The following is a 22,938-nucleotide window of genomic DNA, read 5'->3' as shown; positions in this document are numbered from 1 at the left end:
ATCCATTCAGGGTGACAAGTTGAACATTTAAAAAATGGCTGCCATGGTAGCCATATTGGAAATCAAATAGTACCATTTTTTCTTTTGATGGAAAACACATTGATATGACCATCTATTCATGTGGAGTAGCAATAACAATATTTTTTAGATGGCTGCCATGGTGGTAATATTGATTTCAGATCAGCGCCAGTTTCATTTAAGATAAACTAGATAACATGGGAAGTCTTTTAACAGAAACCTCATGTTATCACCATCCATGTAGGATGAATAGCAATAACAAAATGTTCAAGATGGCCACTGTGGCAGCCATATTGGATGCCAAAATGATTTAATTTGGCACCAAACATATATTTTAAGAAGTCTTTCAGTGAAAACCCAATGGTGATATGACCCTCCTTAACAAGATTTCAGGATGACCGACGTGGTGGAAGTAAATTCATGCAGAAAGGTGATCCCATATTTTATCCACATCAACAAAAATCATGACAGTATCACTTTCCATGTCAGCAACAAATCATTGCTAAATTTACCTATCACTAATTTCCAACTCTACCAAGACTCCATGGGTATGTGTACACAATTCCTACTTAACGTGAAAATTTTATTGTATTTCCATCAACAAATACCATTTAATTCAGGTCATTGTATGACTGATATTGTAGATAAATCAATTGCATCAATTAATAGCTGATAGGTATATAAACATATTCTTTATAAATGGCTTATATACAAGCATTTAGGTATTAAAAATTCACTTTAAAAGCCATTTTTTAAAATGGTGAGAAGACAACAGATTAGCATCTTTTCAGCCCTAATCTGTGCCAGCTTGATTATTAAGTATTTGTTTTAATCTCACATGCATTTCAGACATTTTCGGATTCTTTGTCTCACAGATCAGCCCAATACAGTATGTGTTACCCATAATTAAATAAATCTGTTATCAGATCTACACTATTTTCTTTAGGACTATCTAGACATCGTACAAAGTCTTTTTGTGAAAACCCTATGTTTATATGACCATCCAGTCAGGAGAAGTAGCAAGATTTTCAAGATGGCCACTGTGGTGACCATACTTAATGTCTGAGCAGCACAATTTTCATTTAGGACCAACTATCCAGCAGGATGATTCTGTGTGTCAAGTTTTAAGGCAATCCCACACACAGTTTAGAAGTATAAATAACAAACTTGTTTCAACAGATGGATGGATGTCGGATGATGGACAACAGATCATCCTACAAGCTCTTCTGGTCTAAGGCCAGTAGAACTAAATATCAAAATATGTATTGGCAGCCTATGGGTCAGCTAGGTCTGCCAGTTGTTATTTATGCAATTAGATACCTACCTGGCTTGCATAATAATCCTACTTCCTGTATTCATCAGATGATTTAGGGGTGGCTCATTCCAGATATTATGTTCACTGTAATGGGCATCAACAGGCAATTTAGGGCTGGTTCAAGCCAGATATTATGTTCACTATAATGGACATATCAGGTTATTTAGGGCTGGCTCATGCCAGATGTCATGTTCACTATAACAGGCCTGTTCATTTTCTGGCATTGATTTGGGTATTGTAAAACAACAACTGTGGAGACAACATGAACAAATCTGTACTCAAATAATTACATTTTCTTTAGCCACCATTCTTTTACAGATAGATGCTAAGACTGTAGTTACTGTAGTTGTTTGCAATCCCTCTCCATCAGGTAGAGCACCTTTGTCATATTGCTTTGATATCAATGACTTTAAAGGTAATTACCCTTTCATGATTCCTTGCAGATTCATTATAATGATAAATACTTATGACTAATTTCATTTTATTTTTTCTGGGAACGTATGGTGGCTAGATAATTTAAGCTACCAAAATAAATCAAGTAATGTGCATGATACATTCATAGGCAGTTTATGAGGAAAAAAATTGCACCAGATAAAATGAAGTAAAACAATGTATAAAATAAACAAGACAATTTATGTACATGAAAATAAATAAAAAACAGTTTTATATGAAGACAGAAGATATTTATTGCATGTAAACTTAATACATGTATATGAAAAATGCTTGTAAACATTTGAAACTAATTTTAAGTCTGAACTTAAATAATAAGGGCTCTGTGCACAATACAGAGAAAGGTTTGAAAGTAACATTTGGACAATACAGAGAAAGGTTTGACAGTAACATTTTCACAATACAGAGAAAGGTTTGACAGTAACATTTTCACAATACAGAGAAAGGTTTGACAGTAACATTTTCACAATACAGAGAAAGGTTTGACAGTTACATTTTCACAATACAGAGAAAGGTTTGACAGTTACATTTTCACAATACAGAGAAAGGTCTGACAGTAACATTTTCACAATACAGAGAAAGGTCTGACAGTTACATTTTCACAATACAGAGAAAGGTCTGACAGTAACATTTTTACAATACAGAGAAAGGTCTGACAGTAACATTTTCACAATACAGAGAAAGGTCTGACAGTAACATTTTCACAATACAGAGAAAGGTCTGACAGTAACATTTTCACAATACAGAGAAAGGTTTGACAGTAACATTTTCACAATACAGAGAAAGGTTTGACAGTAACATTTTCACAATACAGAGAAAGGTTTGACAGTAACATTTTCAAAATGTTAGATACAGGACAACCACAATAATTTACTGACCAACCAGAAATATCTGGGTATCCAGCTTATTTAAGCTTGTTGCCAATGGTCAACCATGGATTTTCACCATTTTTCTACTCCTGTTTAAGTAACTTTTTACAGTGGAATGTTATAAACATTAAAATTTTGTGTTCACATTTTTGCGCATCATATTCAAAGGGATACATAATTTCTCTTATTCCTATATAAGCATGTATAATATAAAATCCACCCTTGGGATCATAATTTTATAGGGCTTGATTTTTGCTCCCAAATTCTGACCCTCAGGTGGGATTTCCATATCACACAGTCTCAAATGTCATGTATGTGAGAGAGTCTGTTAGTTTTACAGGTCAGTGTACATAATGGAGTCTATTAGTCTCACATGTCATGTATATGAGAGTCTGTTAGTTTTACAGGTCAGTGTACATAATGGAGCCTATTAGTCTCACATATCATTGTACAGCTTTGGAGTCTATTAGTCTCATGCATCAGCATACATAATGGATTCTATTAGTCTCACGTCATATGAGGATATTAGTGTCACTTATCAATGCATATGATGGGGTCTGTTAGTCTCACATATCATTGTCTGTGCTGGAGTAAACTAGTCTCAAACATTAGTATTATTCTCTCTCACCAATGCATGATGGAGTCTCTTAGTCTCATGTCATTGTATATGGAGCATATTATTTTCTCATGCATCAGTGTACATGAGACTATTAGTCTTGCAAGTCAGTTTTGTATACTGTGGAGTCTCTTAATCTTGCAAAACAGTGAATATGATCGATCTATTTGAGTACATGATGGAGTCTATTAGACTCACAAATCAGTGTAGATGGTGGAGTCTATTAATCTTGAACATCAGTGCATATGATGGAGTCTATTAATCTTGCAAATCAGTGTATATGATGATGTCTTGGAGTCTGTGAGTCTTGTAAATCAGTGTATATGATGTATTAGTCTCGAATATCAGTGTATATGGTGGAGTCTATCAGTCTTGCAAATCAGTGTATATGATGGAGTCTATTAGTCTGAATGTCACTGCACATGATGGAGTCTGTTGGTCTCCAACACAGCTGAGACACAAACTTCCATAGTACACTGCTAAAAAGGATAAAAATGAAGAGATTTCTGTAAGAGCTTTTTTTTATTAATACTTAAGATAATTTATAATTAAATCCAACACAAAAAGACAAAATGACCAATAAGTGATATTTTGCTAATAAATTTTGCAGGTGAACAAAATAAAATGGCACAAAACTTCAAATCTAAAAAGCAGACAAACGAATACGGTATTTAAATGTTCACTAAGAAAAATATATCATGAATCATAGTTATTTGTGGTGTACAAATTTTAGTGGAAAAACAAATATGAACCCATTAATGTTTATACCATAATGGTATTTCTGTCTGAGACAATACAAGAATTTAAGTGAAAAGAAGAACTCTAAACCAAATTTTATTTACAGTATTTTATATTTATATATACACTTCTCTTGAAGAGAAAGGAAACAAAAGAACTCAATGTAAGCATACTAGGTAGAATAAATATTGTGGTATACTTTAAGCACCAGACAACAGATTCTTCTTTGATCTATTAATGTCAAAGAACTTTATTAAAAAGAACATTGTCTGCAGGGAGTTTTATGGATTTATCATGCACAAATGCTCAGCCTCTGACTTTGCAATTTCAGAATCATACAGAACTCACTCTTTACAAATTACATCTGAAAATTGTTCACAGGTGATCTAATATTTTCCTGAAAATTATGCAATTGATGGAATTGCCCAGAAAATTCTTGGACCTAATTCTCAATCACCTTGGAAAATCAATTTATTGCTGCATGTGTTGTATTGTCAGGTGGGTACATCTAGCCATGTGTTGTACTGCCATGAATGACATCTAGCCTTATGTTGTATTTCCATGAGGGACATCTAGCCATATTGTCATTGTCATGAATGACATGAAGCCATAGGTTGTATTGTTGTTGTTGTTGTTGTTGTTGTTGTTGTTGTTGTAGGGTTTAATGCCATTTTTCAGCACACGATAGGCTATGCATGGCAGCCAGTATTAATGGTGGAGGAAGAACCCAGGAAAACCCCGGGACGAACCACCAACCCACGAGAAGCTACTGGCAAGCCTTCTCACATACCCACACTGGCCGAATCCTAGACTTGAACCCACGCAGACAGAGGTGAGATGGCAGTGATCCATAATGGAGAGTGCTTTGGACCACTTGGCCACTCGGGGCCCCAGGTTGTATTGCAATTATGGACATATAGCTATAGGTTGTATTGCCATGAGGGACATCTAGCCACAGATTGTAATGCCATGAGAATCATATAGCTACATGTTGTATTTCCATGAAGGACATCTAGCCATATGTTGTATTTCCATGAGGGACATCTAGCCACATGTTGTATTTCCATGAGGGACATGTAGCCATATGTTGTATTTCCATGCGGGACATCTAGCCATATGTTGTATTTCCATGAGGGACATCTAGCCACATGTTGTATTTCCATGAGGGACATCTAGCCATATGTTGTATTTCCATGCGGGACATCTAGCCATATGTTGTATTTCCATGAGGGACATCTAGCCATATGTTGTATTTCCATGAGGGACATCTAGCCATATGTTGTATTTCCATGAGGGACATCTAGCCACATGTTGTATTTCCATGAGGGACATCTAGCCACATGTTGTATTTCCATGAGGGACATCTAGCCATATGTTGTATTTCCATGAGGGACATCTAGCTATACGTTGTATTTCCATGAGGAACATCTAGCCACATGTTGTATTTCCATGAGGGACATCTAGCCATATGTTGTATTTCCATGATGTTGTATTTCCATGAGGGACATCTAGCCATATGTTGTATTTCCATGAGGGACATCTAGCCATATGTTGTATTTCCATGAGGGACATCTAGCCATATGTTGTATTTCCATGAGGGACATCTAGCCACATGTTGTATTTCCATGAGGGACATCTAGCCATATGTTGTATTTCCATGATGTTGTATTACCATGAGGGACATCTAGCCATATGTTGTATTTCCATGAGGGACATCAAGCTACATGTTGTATTTCCATGAGGGACACCTAGCCATATGTTGTATTTCCATGATGTTGTATTTCCATGACGAACATCTAGCCATATGTTGTATTTCCATGAGGGACATCTAGCCATATGTTGTATTTCCATGAGGGACATCTAGCCATATGTTGTATTTCCATGAGGGACATCTAGCCACATGTTGTATTTCCATGAGGGACATCTAGCCATATGTTGTATTTCCATGAGGGACATCTAGCCATATGTTGTATTTCCATGAGGGACATCTAGCCATATGTTGTATTTCCATGAGGGACATCTAGCCACATGTTGTATTTCCATGAGGGACATCTAGCCATATGTTGTATTTCCACAAGGGACATCTAGCCATATGTGCTACAATATCATATTGAAAGTCTTTTAGATTAGGAGTCGGCCAGTGTGCATTTCTGAACATGTCCAGATATAAATCCATAAAAAAAACACCTGCTTGATAAAACTATTATGCTGTCTTCTGACCGTCATTTTCTTCCATTTGCACTAATGTGAAACATGATTCTGTTTGAAATCATGTTTTTTAGCAATGACAGACCATGACGAAAACACATCAGTAGGAAAACTTTGTTTTACTTGTATATTCAACTTTATATTCTGTATGGAAATAATGGACGAGACATTTATTGACATTTATTAAAGCATACCTGGTACACTTACAATGCAGAATCGAATTATAGTGACTATTTTCATCAATCTACCATTGGTTTATCCAGTATTCAATTTTATAAGATGACTGAAAACAAATTAAAAGAATTCAAACAGAAATGAATTGTGAGGCCATCTGGTTTTATTCACTATTTCTTACAGTGCGAATGAAAATTAATTAACAGGATTCAACAGCAATTACAACGAAAGCGGCATTCCATCACAACTTATTTAGCTCACTAACTTATTTTCTGTTTGCACTATTCCAAGTGCTCATGACCATGACGTCTACGGAAAGATGCACAGAGGGCTGCTAAAAATAAGAAGGTAATTCCTCCGAGAGAAAGAGTTGAGGTCACATTGAAGAACTGTCTGTACGTGAACCTGAAATACCAAATGATGGCAAGGAGAAATCCGAACAAAGGAAACATGAATACACCCATGTCAAAACCGAAGTCATCATCTGAAGTGTGTGCGGCATCAGTTTGGGAAGGATTCTGGCTTATTAGACAGTGGATGACACTGTTGTCCACAATGTTGTATGCCTGAAGTGTGGATGAGTTTATGCGAAGTTCTTGACCATTGAAGATGAACCTGATCAGCTTGTTTTCCGACAATTCCACAGAAAAGTGGGTCCTGCAAGAATGAAATAAATTGTAATAGTTTGATAACAGACATGGTCTACATAGGTCAACATGACTCAACTTTACTAAATACTATTGTACTGTTTGAGGTCAGGAGTGAAAAAATAGGTAGCATGTGCATCCAGGACTACCAAATTTCGTTTTTTGGTCTACATACATCCCTCACCACCACAACATAGTTTGTACCCTTTTTTCAATTTTAAAAATGAAAAACATGAAGGAAATAAATAATGAACAAAATTGAAGTCATTTCATTCATCAATTTATAACTTCTACCCTGATTATCAGCATACAGTCCCTAACAATGTCTCCTTTGTGTTTCATACCAAATGGAAGTTTCCAATGCAAATGGAATAAGGTCACAATCAGTACTTCCAGTTCAGTACCCATGAATCTAGTTCTAGTCTATTTTTAGAACATTTTTTCTTCTCTCATTTTGGTGGTGACAGAAGAGTTATATTTATGCATTTTTGGTAGGGATTTAAAGGTAATTGTTTATTCTTGAGAATATGGTTTACTGTGTGTATTTTGGCAACAGGGCACAGTGAGTAATAAGGTCTTGATAATCTAGAAGTGAAACCCGTGTTCTGTTTACATGCTGCTCTGTTGACAGTCCAGCCTCTCAAACAAAAATGCAGGTCAACCTTTGACAAGAACTTCACCGTGAAGTCATCTTTGAAGGTATTTTAGATTAACATATGATTTGTAATGATTGTCACACAGTGGAAAGGTCAGTACTGAGAAACAAATGTACAGAACAAATAGTAAAATTAATTGCATTATATGTCCAGATGATGAGTATGCTCATAGTCATTTTCTGGTTCCTGGAAAAGTCCATTTTAAATGAAGAGGTGTGGTCATTTTCTGGTTCCTGGAAAAGTTCATTTTAAATGAAGAGGTGTGGTCTTTGGATGACATATACATAGGAGTTCAATACTATGTCATCAGCATATGGCATTTTTAATTTTCTAGTTCTAATATTTCCAAAAATATTTAAAAACAAAACAATGGGGCCCTCAAATCTAAAAATATGCACAAAAGTAGTCTGAAGAATTGTAAATTTATTCTACAAGTTGATAAAAAATATGGATGTGGTTTAAACAGGGAAAATCACTTTCATCTGATATGCAAGGACAATATTAGGATTCCCTTGGTGACAATTGGTATTAAAATTATGAACTAATCAATTAAATTGTTAAGCTTTATGCAATTTTGATACCCTCTGTTTCACATTTCGTTTTAAAACTGGAAGAGGGTACAACCTACTGGGGGGTTGGGGGTGCTGAATACACTGTAGTACATATGCATGAACTGCATCACAACATTGTAGTGTAAAGATCTCATTAACATTTTATATTCATGTCATTTATAATTTAGGCAACAGAGTTTATTTCTTTTGTTTATTTGCAAATTAGCTAAAAACAGATTTCTAATGTTTCAAGTCTGTTTACTTTCTTGTAGCTATTGCAAAAACAGTTTTACTTGATTGTTTGTAAAGTTTAAATTGCAGATATTTCAGTGCTCAAATGTTTAATACCCAAACCCAAAAAATGACATGAACATGTACATGAAGTATTCATCTGTTTTCCAGAATCTTTTACCACCATGTGATTTTATCCAGTTATTACTTTTAATGGTGTATTAAATGGAAATGTTTATGTACTGACAAATATAGGCTAACACATATATTAAAGATATGTATATACGATATATGTATCTACCATATATATTAGAGATAGGTATACAACATAGATGTATCTACAATATATATTAGAGATAGGTATACATCATAGATGTATCTACCATATATATTAGAGATAGGTATACATCATAGATGTATCTACCATATATATTAGAGATAGGTATACATCATAGATGTATCTACCATATATATTAGAGATAGGTATACATCATAGATGTATCTACCATATATATTAAAGATATGTATATAACATATATGTATCTACCATATATATTAGAGATAGGTATACATCATAGATGTATCTACCATATATATTAGAGATAGGTATACATCATAGATGTATCTACCATATATATTAGCGATAGGTATGCATCACAGATGTATCTACCATATATATTAGAGATAGGTATACATCATAGATGTATCTACCATATATATTAGAGATAGGTATACATCATAGATGTATCTACCATATATATTAGAGATAGGTATACATCATAGATGTATCTACCATATATATTAGAGATAGGTATACATCACAGATGTATCTACCATATATATTAAAGATATGTATATACCATATATGTATCTACCATATACATTAGAGATAGGTATACATCATAGATGTATCTACCATATATATTAGAGATAGGTATACATCATAGATGTATCTACCATATATATTAGAGATAGGTATACATCATAGATGTAGATATATATTAAAGATATGTATATACCATATATGTATCTACCATATACATTAGAGTGTGTATGTGTGTTTGTTTTGGATTTGTAGCATAGTGGCAGTTTCCAGTGATGTCTAGCACTGGGACATCATGCCAAAGACATGTATCATGATGTCTCGCCACCCAGTCACATTATCCTGAAACCTGGCCAACCAGTCCTAACACTAACCCCTTAATGCTGAGCACCCAGCGAGGCAGCTGTTATTACCATTTTTTAAGTCTTTGGTATGACTTGCTCAGGGTTTGAACCCACGACCTCGTGTGTCCGAGGAGGACACTCTAACCACTAGGTCACCAGAGATATGTATATATGTATATACCATAAACATTAGAGATTATATATATATATATATATATATATATATATATATATATATATATATATATATATATATATATATATATATATATATATATATACCATGTATCTACCATACATATGAGGTATGTATATACCATATATGTATCCACCAACTATATTACAGATACGTATATACCATATACTGTAAGCGTCTACCATATACATTACTGACATGTATATACCATGTATGTATCTACCATGTATATTAGAAATATGTATACCATAGAGGTACACAATGTCTTTCAATAAATTACCACCTTTATTTGCAATGATTTTATTCATTATGAAAATTATTAGATGTCTTGCTTAAACAAGCTTCTGTTTCCTAGTTTTCAAGTAAATAATTTCCAGTAGCAGCCAAATTTTGTCAAAAACCTACAAAAATTAATGTGAAATACCTATAAAAATTCAAAATCTATCAAAAAGCTAAAAGTTTGCTGGTTCTTCCCCTATCAAAAGGAAAGAAGGACAACTCTAGTCTTAGGGATGTCTTTAGTCGTTTCTGTCATAAAAGATGGCTACCAGCTCTGGTTTCGAGAAATCCCTCCTAAGTAATGTCCCCTGTGTTCTTCCAATCAACTTCTGACTTTCTAGTTCCTCCTAGTCCCAGATTTCCTTTGGTTTCCAAGAAAAGGAGAAAGTTCCATCTAATTATTAATCTTTCTACCCTAAACAAATTTCTGCTGGCGAGTCCCTTTGACGATGGAGGCCACAGTCTCAGTCAGGAATGCCATAAGACCTTGTGATCAATCTTCATGATGCATGCCATCATATCCATATCTTCTCCCCACACCGTAAGTACCTCTGGATTTTGCTTGGATGGGGAGTTCTTCCAATTTCTAGGTCTGCTGTTTGTCCTAACCTCCAATCCCAGAGCTTTACAAGAGTCATGAAAGTAATAAAGTACATTTAAGGTCACAAGGTATTCAAATCATACAATAATTTGACCACTCATTGATCCACACTTGCCACCTTGAGTTCCTCAGACTAGATCTGTCTTACTTTTGGTCTAGAGTGACCAGGATGGGTCTTCTGCCAAATCTGGATAGATCAGAACATAGTCCTTCTCAATGTTTTGTCTATGTGGAGATGAATTTCCTCATGAAAAGATTATTAGTCAGTGTCCCTCTGACAGAGCAGACAAGATCCTCTCTGTGCCCCTCTGGACAGAGAGACAAGATCCTGTGTCCCTTTGACAGAATAGACAAGATCATGTATGTGTCCCTCTGGACAGATATAGAAGATCCTGTGTCCCTCTTGACAGAGTAGACAAGATCCTGTCTGTGTCACTCTGGACAGAGTAGACAAGGTCCTTTCTCTATCGGATCCTGTCTCTCTGTGTCCCTCTGGACAGAGCAGACAAGATCCTGTCTCTATTGGATGAATCAATAGTAAAAACCATGTTGTCAGCTTGTCATTTTCTATCTCTGCTGGGGATCTAGAACTCCATAGCAGACATGGGTCCCCTTGGCAGGATGCACTTCCATCCTCTCATGTTTCTCCTTTTTGACAGTTTGGAAATTGAACAGGGACCCCTTGAATACTCCAATTTCTCTGGGCTGGAATTTCGACAAAATCTAACTCATAAGTTCACAGTGGGCTTCACTTTAGTTTCAGACCTTTTGGAACTATCAGATACTTGTACTCAAGAGACCAGTCTCTTGCTCATTAATACTGAGATGGAATCGCTTGTATACTTTTTGGTTGCTATCTAAATCTATGTGCGAAACTTCCTTTTAGAATTTGTGCCCTTAAAATAATCTCACTTGGCAATGACCCCTCAATCAATACAGATTTGACAGACTGGATTATATCATCTGGATACATCAAGAATATTGGTACATCAGCACATTCAACACTATTGGTATGTTAGCATATTCAATATTGAGATTCATCAGAAACACTATATTTTGGACCTGCAATAGAACATTTAGGATTATTTGAGATTCAGTTCATAATACTGTACTTTCCTCTTAAAGTTCCACTTTGTAAATAAATTATTTTTAATGTTACTACATGTGTTGATTTCTTTCTGTTACTTAGTTTAAGACCACAGAGTCATAACAGATATCGGGAGATCATCTGGGATCTGAATTTGTTCAAAACATTTCAGAGATACAACAAAAACCTGTTTTTAAAATTTACACTGACTTTGTTTCAGAAGTTTTGTTGACCCTGATAAAGATTTTAGTTTCACATATTTAAGAATCTTCAGTGAAACCATCAGGTTTTCACAATGTCATCTAAAGTGGAAAACATTCATTTTAAAGTCTACCTAAAAAGGGTTCGAGCCTTTCAAAAAGGACAAGTTGCTTGAGCTTGCCAAACATTAATGCCAAACATTAATATCTATCTGAAGCAAAATCTTCTTTAATAATCAAGAGATAAGGAATATTTTGATTAAGCTTTGGTGGAGAAACATTTTAAACTGTTTTGGGTTGATTAATAGGTCTGTATCTGTTTTTAATTGGAAATAAAAAGAATTATGGTTTAAAAAAAATAGTTGGAAATAGTATCAAAAAAAGCTTCTACTTCAGAAAAAAATTAGGGAAATCCAGATGCACAGAGAAGAATGAGAAAGGCAAAGAGAAAAAAAGAAAGGGACATAAAGAGAGAATACAGGAAAGTGCAGAGAGAGAGAGAGAGAGAGAGAGAGAGAGAGAGAGAAATAATGAAGAAAGAAAGGAAACGCAATATAGATTAACAGAACCAGAACTGGCAGGCAGAGCACACTCACAACCTTTACACTCAAGTTCAGGTTTAATTTTACCAGATATATTAGGTTAGTAACCCTTTTTCAAGAAAAAGAAGTACATTTCTTTCTTCTGCCTTTGAGAAATCTTCTATTAAAAGTGTTTTTATTCAGGGAGTAGAGTGCAACTTTGCAAATATTCTCCATCAATCTGGCATCAGACTTAGCCTGAGGACCTGTGCCTGTTGGTGCAGTAGTTTCGTACTTATTGAGGGTATTCATTTATTATAACCTAACTGGAGATAATGTTTTGGTTTAATCTACTTGGATCTAAAGATTGATTGGATAGATGGTGAAATCCCTGATATCCCTGATTTATATCCTGCTTGTGCAGTTACCTGAGTTTGTGTATATGTATGTGTGTGCATGTGTTAAAGGGGTAATTTGGTAGAGATAGCACCTTTAATTATTCAATCAATTTATTTGCACCTGTCTGGACAAGAAACTTTCACATCAACAACCAAAAGGAAAAAGTGGTACTAAAACAGTTATAATGTGAATATGGGCACTTGCTTCCTGATTCTCCAAACTGAACAAATATAATCTATCATGACGGTTTCATTGTAGATTCTATACCTATGAAACAGTATGAATTCTCTCAAGCAGGAATGTTTGAAAAAGGAAATAAAAATATTTACTGAAGAATGATTTTACAGAACCAAGTCAAAGTAACTGGAGTACACCATGTGTTCTTGTGCCTAAACCAGATAATACTTTCTGTATGTGAACTGACTATAGAAAAGTAAACTTTCATGTGTGTGTGTGTAATTTGGATTTTTCATGTAGCTTTAACAATTTTACATATTGCTATGACGTCTGCAGTGTGGCAGTTTATAGTGATGTCTAGCACTGGGGCATCATGCCGCAGACATGTAGCATGATGTCCCACCCAGTCACATTATCCTGACACCAGGCTGACCAGTCCTAACACTAACCTCTTAATGTTGAGCACCAAGAGAGGTAGCTGTTAGTATATTTTTATAAGTCTTTGGCATGACTCGGCTGGGGATCGAACTCAGGACCTCCCACATCCAAGGCAGACACTCTAACCACTAGGCCACCAGAGTGGTCAGTAAACTATCATCAAAAGAGATTAATTTCCAATGTCATGAATAGATGACTGCATTGACAACATTGGAAATCCAAAATATGTCACCAAATTTGACCTTTTAAAAGGTCTCTGGCAAATGCCACTTAGGGAAGAAGCAAAAGAAATGTTGGCATTTGCAACTCCAGATGGACTTTATCAATATAAAGTAATGATATCTGGCATGAAAATTTTTCTGTCAACATTCCAGCATTTAATGAACCTGGTCTTGATAATTCTAATGCATCTACTGATGACATCATCACCTACAAAGATATCTGGAAACTATTCAGAAATTCTTTGATCACCGCTTTTAATAAATTAAAGACCATACTTTTGAGTGCACCAGTTCTTTCAGATCCAAAATTTCAGCCAGTTATTCATAATGCCTGATGATGCAAGTGATGGAGGGTTGGTGGAGAGTACTGATTCAAGAAGATAAAAATGGTGTGTATCATCCAGTGTGATATTACCCTTAAAAAACTAAACAAGCAATGGGGAATTATTCCACAATCAAGAAAGAATATTTAGCTTGGATACTGGCTTTGAAACATTTTGAAGTAAATATTAGTTCAACACCTTCTCTGATTATTGTATCCATTGATCACAACCTGCTTATTTTCATTAACAAAATGAAAAACAAAAAGCAGATATTGTTGAGTTGGATACTGCAAGAAATATTCATTTACATTAGGCACATCATGTGAAAAGATAATCTCAATGCAGATTCATTTTCAAGAGTATAGAAGTGCTATATTGCTTATTTTTTTATATATCTTGTTTCATTAAGCTGAATGTCATTCATAAACAACTTCCCATATAATATTAATTATTATAACATCATGTGTATTTTTGATGACTATGTACAAGAAAGTTTTATTGTACTACTCTTTCTTTTCTTTATGAGGGGAGGTATCATGTTTATCTATATTGTGTGCTTAATGTTTTGTGCAGGATTGAGGATTGTGCCTACCCGGTTTTGGTCATAATTCTAAGAAGTAAGCAAGACCTTTACTTCAATTAAAATTTAAGACCTGGCCTTGTTTACAGGTTAGTGGATATTTCCATAAAAAACACTGTTGTGTTGCAGGTCAAGTGAAATAAGTATTCCTATCTAAAGATCACTCATATTTACTTGTGTTCAGATATAATTATGGAGGAATCATTTATTTAAATTATACACTGGAATCACAAAGCACTCATTGATGTTTTGCACTACAACATTACTTTGGGATTATTGACATCTCATTCAAAGACAATCTGGATTACGTCACTGTGGTACATCAGGATATTCAAGACAACTTGAATTCATTTGGAAAATTCTATGCTTTCGGACATGTGATAGGACATTTATGATTATTTGGGATTTAATCACAATACTGTTGTTGTTGTTGTTATAGGATTTAACGCCATTTTTCAGCACAAGATAGGCTATACATGGCAGCCAGTATTAACGATGGAGAAAGAACCTTGGAAAACCCCGAAAGAACAACTGAACCATGAGAAGCTACCGGCAAGTTTTCTCACACACCCACATTGGCTGAGCCCAATATCTGAACCCACGCAGACAGTGGTGAGATGGCAGTAATCTGTAATGGTGAGCACTTTAGATCACTCGGCCACTCTGCCCCTGACATGATTTAATTCACAATACTGTAAGTCCTTCTTCAATTTTTACTTTGTAATGTACAGAAATATATTGTTTGTTGAACTCACTTAAACTGTTGGTTTCACTTTCTGTTACAAGATCAAAGTCATAAGAAGTATCAACATTAATAAGGTCTGGTAGACATCCCCAACAGAAAACTGACAATATCACAACAAAATAAAATTTCTACTTTTTCTAACACTGTTCCAGGTCTACAACCAACAGATTGTTAGATTAATAGCGATTTTTCAAAAGGTGTGTGTGCGTGTGTGTGATTTGGATTTTTAACAACTTATCAGTCATATCGCTACGATGTCTGCGGAGTGGCAGTTTATAGTGATGTCTAGCAATGGGGGATCATGCTACAGATATGAAGCATAAGTCCGACCCAGTCACATTATCCTGACACCAAGTCAAACACTAACCTCTTAAAGCTGGGTGCCAAGTGAGCAGCTGTTTGTACCAATTCATAAGCCTTTAGAATGACTCGAAGGAGGGTCGAACCTGCAATGCAAAAGTTATCTGAACACAGTCGGACAGAGTCTGACTGACATCCAGGATCTAGACCTTCAGTTAATCTCACACAAACAAATTTTCTATTTTCAGTAATACCTGTAGTTACCTTGAATCTGACCCCAACAGGGATCTTGCTAGAGCCAAAGGCATCTACATTCTTGGTCTGATTCACAACTAGGATAAGGAATTTTATTGATTGCATTAAAATAAATGTGATGGACTTGCAACCAAAATACAATCTGATACCCCTGAAACAATGTGGCCATGGCATATAAAGTTTTACCTTCTGAAGTTTTCCACAGTGTCTGTTGGACAGGCTGACACAAGTCGCTGACTGTCATTGAAATATTTCAGTCTAATCCTGATCATGCTGGAGTCTGAACTTATCATGTTCTCTTCAGCGGATCCATCTGGTTGAGTTGTCACATTTTCTGACTGTGGTGTGGTGGAAAGCTGTTCAGCTTCTCTCTCTGACTGCAGCCTTAGTCCCTCATTTTCCATTACAGGCCTATCGCCCTTTGACACTACAACAGGGGATACAGAATCAGGTGTCACAGGTTTTTCTCCATTTCCTGAACTAGCCATTTTCATGTCACATTCAGAGCAACTATCTTTTGCAAAATCAGTGAGTAAGATTGGTTTATTTTCCAATATAGAAAAATTATCCACACCTGTTGTCTGTGAATTATTAGCAGGTCTGCTTTCAATGAAATTATGATCCAATGACTCACTTTCATTTTTACCTAACTTGTTTGCTTTCTCAAAGAATGTCATTCGTCTATGCCTAAGCTCAGTTTCTGATAATTCAGTTTTCAACATTTTCTCTTTATTTTCCTGTGACTGAGCCTTTGCTTTAATGGCTTCATCTGCTTCACTAAAATCCTCAACTGAATCCCCACTGTGTTCAATTACTTTATTACTTCTTTTTCCTGAATCATTCTGTCCTTTTCTAACCTCGTTCAAGTTTATATTATCCAGTCCTTCTGCAATCTCAGTGCTCTCTTCCTGCAATCCCTGACCTTCATGGTCTTCTTGCACTACATGACCTTCTTGCACTTGATGACCTTGCACTCCATTATCTTCCTGTACTACACTGGCATCCTCTGTTTGAGAGATGTCACCAGTGGAGGAATCAGTCTCCGGAGTGGAATCTTCTGATGTCCGCACAGTTGGGGTACCTTCATTATTTATCTGTGACACCCGTCGTCTTCGAGTTGTTAATTCGATGATAATTACACCAATTAAAGGAATGTCCCTTATTCCTGTGGAAAGCCATGCAAGGGAGATAACAAGCACAATAAGTACAACGCCAAAGAAGACAGTAACCTCATCACCAACACCCTCAATCCAGGTCATCCTCAAGATGTCCTTTTCCTTCCTTCTTTGTCACAAAAACTTCTGTAACCTGGAATGAAAGTTATATGCAAAATTTACATACTAATAAAAAGTAATGGATTTATAATAAATATGAAATACAAAACTTCAATCTAACACATCAGCAGCAGTATATTTTTCTTGTTCCCTAAGCTACAAATATTCCCAAATAATATGTATGTTTTTACATTTAAGTTTAATAATAATAATAATAATAATAATAATAATAACAATAATATATGTCATTGTTAATAATAATAATAATAATAATAATAATAATAATAACAATAATATATAATGTCATTGTTAATAATAATAATAATAATAATAATAATAATAATAATATATCCTGATGTCACTGTTAATAATAATAATAATAATAATAATAACAATAATAAATACTAATATTTTTATTGTTATCATTATTATTTTAATTCTTGACATTGATTCACACATTTAATTATAATAATACATCAGCTGTCCACTAATACTGAAGTACTGATAATCAAGTCACATTTCATAGATTTCCACCATGTATATTATCTACATTTTTTATATTAAAGAAGAACTACTGAATATGGGAAGAAGAAAAAATTTCATCAAAAGGAGTGCTGTCCTTGCACAAAAAATCACATCTTTCTTCCCCATCAAGTACATATCAAACATTTGGATGGGCATAGGTAATCCAAGTCAGACTTCAGATGACAACATCAATTTGGAGTTCCGAAAATAGCACATAGGATTGTTAACATACTCAGACAGCTATTTCTATCGAAAATCGGATGCCATGTAAACATTCGGATTATTGAAGATGCACATCCCAGAAGAAGGAACGTGTTTTGTGGTAAATCTGCCTGTCAAATATGTGATTATTTTGATAAAGAAGATGGAGAAAGAAGAAAGAGAGAGAGAGGACAAAGATACAATAGAGCTAGATGCTATCCTATATGGAAAATGGTGTGTGTGTGTGTTTTGGATTTTTAACAAAGCTTTAAACATCTTGCAGTCATATCACAACGATGTCTGCAGTGTAACAGTTTATAGCGATGTTTGGCACTGGAACATCATGCCGCGAATATGTAGCATGATGTCCCACCCAGTCACATTTATCCTGTCGCCATTCCGACCAGTCATAACACGACCTTATTAATACTGAACGCCTAGTGAGGCAGCTGTGAGTACCATTCTTATAAGTCTTTGGTATGACTTGGCTGGGGTTCAAACCTGTTACCTCCCGCAGATGAGGTGGATGTTCCTAACCACTAGGCCACCTGAGTGGTATATGGAAAATGACTTAATGTGAGTTTGTTTGAGTTATTGAGGGGTATGTCGAAACCACTATGCATATGCTGGATTATTACCGCTCTAAAATCTTGATGGTACCAGAATTTCCAGTCAATGCTTGAAGCAAATTTAAGTCACAGTGACAGTTCACATTAATGATGGAGGAATGGATATGCATAAAACAGATATTAAATAATGTTATCATTACTGGAAATTAACGTGGACTGTCATCAGTTTGACCTTTACCTGAGTGCATGACTGCAGTGCATGATATCTACATAACCAAAAGCAATTTCTTATGTCATTAATGTTGACCAAATCAAAGAATTTTGCTGTTAAACCACAATTCAGTTGCTTTACTTGCCATATTTTTACCATGCATTTTACTGACTGCAGATGCCTTCAGCTGGGTATCATGCCTTACTAATTTGGTATAGTTTATATTCCTTATTCATTATGCATTTTTACATCAGCCACGTAGAAACATTTTTTAATATTTTAAAAATCTATAATGCCATTTTTAATGGCAATTGAACTCCAACTTTAAAAGTAAAATAAATACATTTTATGTTTTCTATAAGTGTTGTATGTATGGAGAACAAAATGTTTTCTGTGGAACAAAAAGTTATTTTGGGTGAAAGGAGGTGGTCTTTGGATTTATTTTCAAACCAGAAATAAGAAAATCAGAATTATCTGAGCTTTAAACAAATATTGTTGATGATCCCAAATAAACAGGGATAAGTTGCAGGTCTGTTCTCCATTTTAAATGTCCAGCTTCCTGTCTAATACAGACCTATTCAGCTATCCATGGTCTCTTAATTCTCCCCCTGAATGTCCAGCTTCCTTCTAATTACAGACCCTTACATCTACCTCTGGATACCTCATTCTCCACTAAAATGTCCAATTTCCTTCTAATTACAGACCCTTACATCTACCTCTGGATACCTAATTCTCCCCTAAAATGTCCAATTTCCTTCTAATTACAGACCCTTACATCTACCTCTGGATACCTAATTCTCCCCTAAAATGTCCAATTTCCTTCTAATTACAGACCCCTATATCTATCCCTGGCCACTTAATTCTCCCCTTAAAATAACCAACTTTCTGCCTTGTAGAAACCACTGGTCAACAGGCTAAGCTTCCTGCCTAGGACAGACCCCAATAAGTACCACTGATCTATAAACTTCCTGCCAAGTAAAGAACCCTAGTCACCACTGGTTTAAAGGCTTAGTTTCCTGCCAAGTAAAGAACCCTAGTCACCAATGGTTTATAGGCTTAGTTTCCTGCCTAGTCAAGACCCCTAGTCACCATTGGTGTATAGGCTTAGTTTCCTGCCAAGTAAAGAACCCTATTCACCATTGGATTATAGGCTTAGTTTCTTGCCAAGTAAAGAACCCTAGTCACCACTGGCTTATAGGCTAATAACTGCATGAGTAACACTTTTTACAATTATAAAGGTATATGTGGATTTGTTGATACTGATGTTTCTTTCTTATTATAACTTGGAAAATTTTATATCAAACTTGTATAACATATTTCACAATGGGATCAGTTTTCTCTTTTTTGTTGTTGTTGTGGGGTTTAACACCATTTTTCTGCACCGACCTACGAGGAGCTACTGGAAAGCTTTCTCACATACCCACATTGGCCGGATCCAAGACTCGAACCCACGCAGACAGAGGTGAGATGGCAGTGATCCATAATGGAGAGCGCTTTAGACCACTCGGCTTCTCATAATTGCTTATTTAAATGAAAGTATTAGGAACTTTTATGACAAATAAGCAATTTTACTCTAACAGTAAATTTTCAATCATTCTTCAAGAGAATTTAGATATTCAACTAATTTAGACCAATTTCTGTTTTAATTTTTAATAATGGTAAGAATTATAATAATGAAACATTATGACTTTTGCTTCTGATTATTCTAGAGAAATAAATTGTAAAGAATAGCTTTGAGGTTCTAAAAATAGAACATTCACAAGTTGGTTCACAATACCAATTAAGCATTGAAAAATAATGAGTAATATTTTTTTATAACTACAACTGAACAATGTTATTATAATATCATCATGAGTGTTCACTCTAATTCATTTAGTTTTTGCAACAAAATCTGTTCCAACACCAAACTTTTATATACAAGAAAAGCTTTTGGGATGTTACATTAAATTTATGTAATTTTTCCTATTAAGTTTTCTATGTGGTGCTGATGCTCATCATTTATTTAACTGAACAACTAAGACATTGCAAATGTTGGTTTTGTTTTAGTGCTATGTCTTACTATCCAAATAATGACCATGTTAAGCATCTTCCGATGTTGTTGACATCAGAATGAGTAGTCAAAGTTTCAGGAATATCTCACACATTGGGCAGCATATACTGACACTCTTCGACCAATTTATGTGTAATTAATATACTTACTATGCTGGTTTTGTCCTGGTGGAATGAAAATATGACACTAGCAAATGGAAGCATTTTCATGTTCATGACAGACATTTTAATTTCTTGCAATGCGACAGCAGTCGAGGTATGCCAAAGTGTGTTTAAGTAGGTTCATGTGGCAGATATATTTCTTGAACAAAACGAAACGTTGCTTTACAGTTCTAATGGGCATAATATCTTTTTATTTGTTTTTAAAAAAATAATATTTCAACTTAACCCAATATTAGCATTCATAGCTTTCATTGCTTTCCAGCCAACTGAAGTTTAGGCCAACAAAACTTAAAAACAGGTCCATTTCTTTTGTGAGAATTTGAATTTATTAGAGAAAAGACATCAGGGTAAATAAAGTCTGACAAAAATATTATAACTTTACTTTGTAGAAAAAGCATCATTATTGGTTGCCAGTTGTGTGTGATATTTCTGAAAATTTGACTTTTGTTATACTGTTAGTGGACATCAAAACGCTACACAGCCCCGTTATTTAGGCAGTAACACCCATCACACTCCAGAAAAAAAGTATCGGGTGATGTGTCTTACGTTGTAGGACTAGATCATATGTACAATGTAATGGTGTTAAAAAATGAAAGACTTCTTCCAAGAAGGGGTCGCCTGGCTGAAAGCAAGTCATGAAGAGTACGAGGGAATATATCAGTCATTTGCCATCTATACGTTGCTAAAATAAATTAAAAAAATTATAAAGTAATGAGAGGTATCACTATAAAATGTGTATAGTTTTAAGAGGTATCATTATAAAAGGTGTGTGGTTTTTAAGAGGTGTCACTATAAAAGGTGTGCAGTTTTAAGAGGTATCACTATAAAAGGTGTGTAGTTTTAAAATGTATAACTATAAAAAGTATGTAGGTTCAAGAGGTGTCACTTTAAAAGGTGTAGTTTTAAGAAGGTGGACAATGTGCTTAAGCGCACCGAAACATATGAGTCAATGACATTTGAATTGCCACATTTCGAGATGGTAACGGCAATTCAACCTGGAAAAAAAGCAACCTAATTTTAATCGATGTGTTATTAGGTTAAGTACATTAAGCTGAATTAAATTTAACTGGAATTTCTTCAAAACACACGCATAAAATAAATCAATTTACTTCAAAATTGCTATTCCACTGACGTAAATCCAGAAATCGACTTCCCTGTCATTCGTCAACTTCGGGGGGACATACTTCCGCTTCCGGTACCATCTAAGATTGAAATGCTAACAAAACGTCAGAGATCTTTGTAAGTGATAATTACCATTAACCAGGAACGAATTTCATACCGATGAAATGATCTCGTGTACTTATAAAACATTTGTTTTTAGTTGCTTTTCTTTAATTGGACGAATCAAAACGGAGTATTATAAATACTAGACTTCAGACATCCGCAGCTGTATATTAGTTAAACTTTGCAGAGTTATGGATGCGTGATAATGTAATTCTGTAAATTTTATTGCTAAAGACTACTCGGCCATGAGAGAGAGAGAGAGAGAGAGAGAGAGAGAGAGAGAGAGAGAGAGAGGTAAACATATTTGAATGGATTAATGATTACTTTATTATTATCACACACACACACACACACACACACACACACACACACACTGCGAACGACAAGGGAAATCAACTAATGCAAACAGTCAGCACTGAACCTGGTTCTTTCAGGACAGACTTATAAATAATAGCATTTAATGATCAAAATACCTTATTGAAAACTATGCAGAACACATAACTTGTAAACTCAGGAGAGAGAGAGAGAGAGAGAGAGAGAGAGAAACAACTTGTCGCTTAATCAAAAACGCTGCTGATTCGAGATAAATACCAGGTTAATTCATATCATCTGATACACGGGGAAAATATTTTTACTTGGATCCGTTTACACTACTTTTATCAGAGTTAATCAATTTAATTTTTTGCATTAAAATAAAGTAAGCTGTGTTAAAGTTGTAAGATTTGCTTTGAATAAGGTGCTTAAATATCATCGGACCAGGA

At 35.0% G+C, this 22,938-nt stretch overlaps 1 protein-coding gene across 2 annotated transcripts; it reads right to left on the bottom strand.

Moving 5' to 3' along the window:
- Window positions 1-1,994: 1,994 nt before the first annotated feature.
- On the bottom strand, window positions 1,995-22,148 carry LOC149769963 (uncharacterized). 2 transcript variants are annotated; one of them, XM_089949611.1, is made up of 3 exons: window positions 22,063-22,148; window positions 16,149-17,270; window positions 1,995-7,045 (listed from the first exon to the last, which is right to left on the bottom strand). In XM_089949611.1, the coding sequence occupies exons 2-3, from the start codon at window positions 17,219-17,221 to the stop codon at window positions 6,670-6,672; spliced, it is 1,449 nt and encodes a 482-aa protein (XP_089805737.1). In that variant the 5' UTR covers window positions 17,222-17,270; window positions 22,063-22,148; the 3' UTR covers window positions 1,995-6,669. The 2 variants fall into 2 exon arrangements, with proteins under 2 accessions (XP_089805737.1, XP_089805738.1); XM_089949612.1 differs by having other exon boundaries at window positions 22,086-22,148.
- Window positions 22,149-22,938: the final 790 nt, after the last annotated feature.

Source organism: Sinohyriopsis cumingii, unplaced genomic scaffold (assembly GCF_028554795.1).
Source record: "Sinohyriopsis cumingii isolate HCF-2022 unplaced genomic scaffold, ASM2855479v2 utg002917l, whole genome shotgun sequence".
NCBI lineage: Eukaryota > Metazoa > Mollusca > Bivalvia > Unionida > Unionidae > Sinohyriopsis > Sinohyriopsis cumingii.
This window is presented reverse-complemented; position numbering and strand designations above follow the sequence as displayed.

Coding starts and splice junctions, on each gene's coding strand:
- LOC149769963 (XM_089949611.1), bottom strand. CDS start 17,221: ATGACCTGGATTGAGGGTGTTGGTGATGAGGTTACTGTCTTCTTTGGC. Junction 7,046..16,148: donor ACTGTGGAAAACTTCAGAAG/GTAAAACTTTAT, acceptor TCATTCTTGCAG/GACCCACTTTTCTGTGGAAT.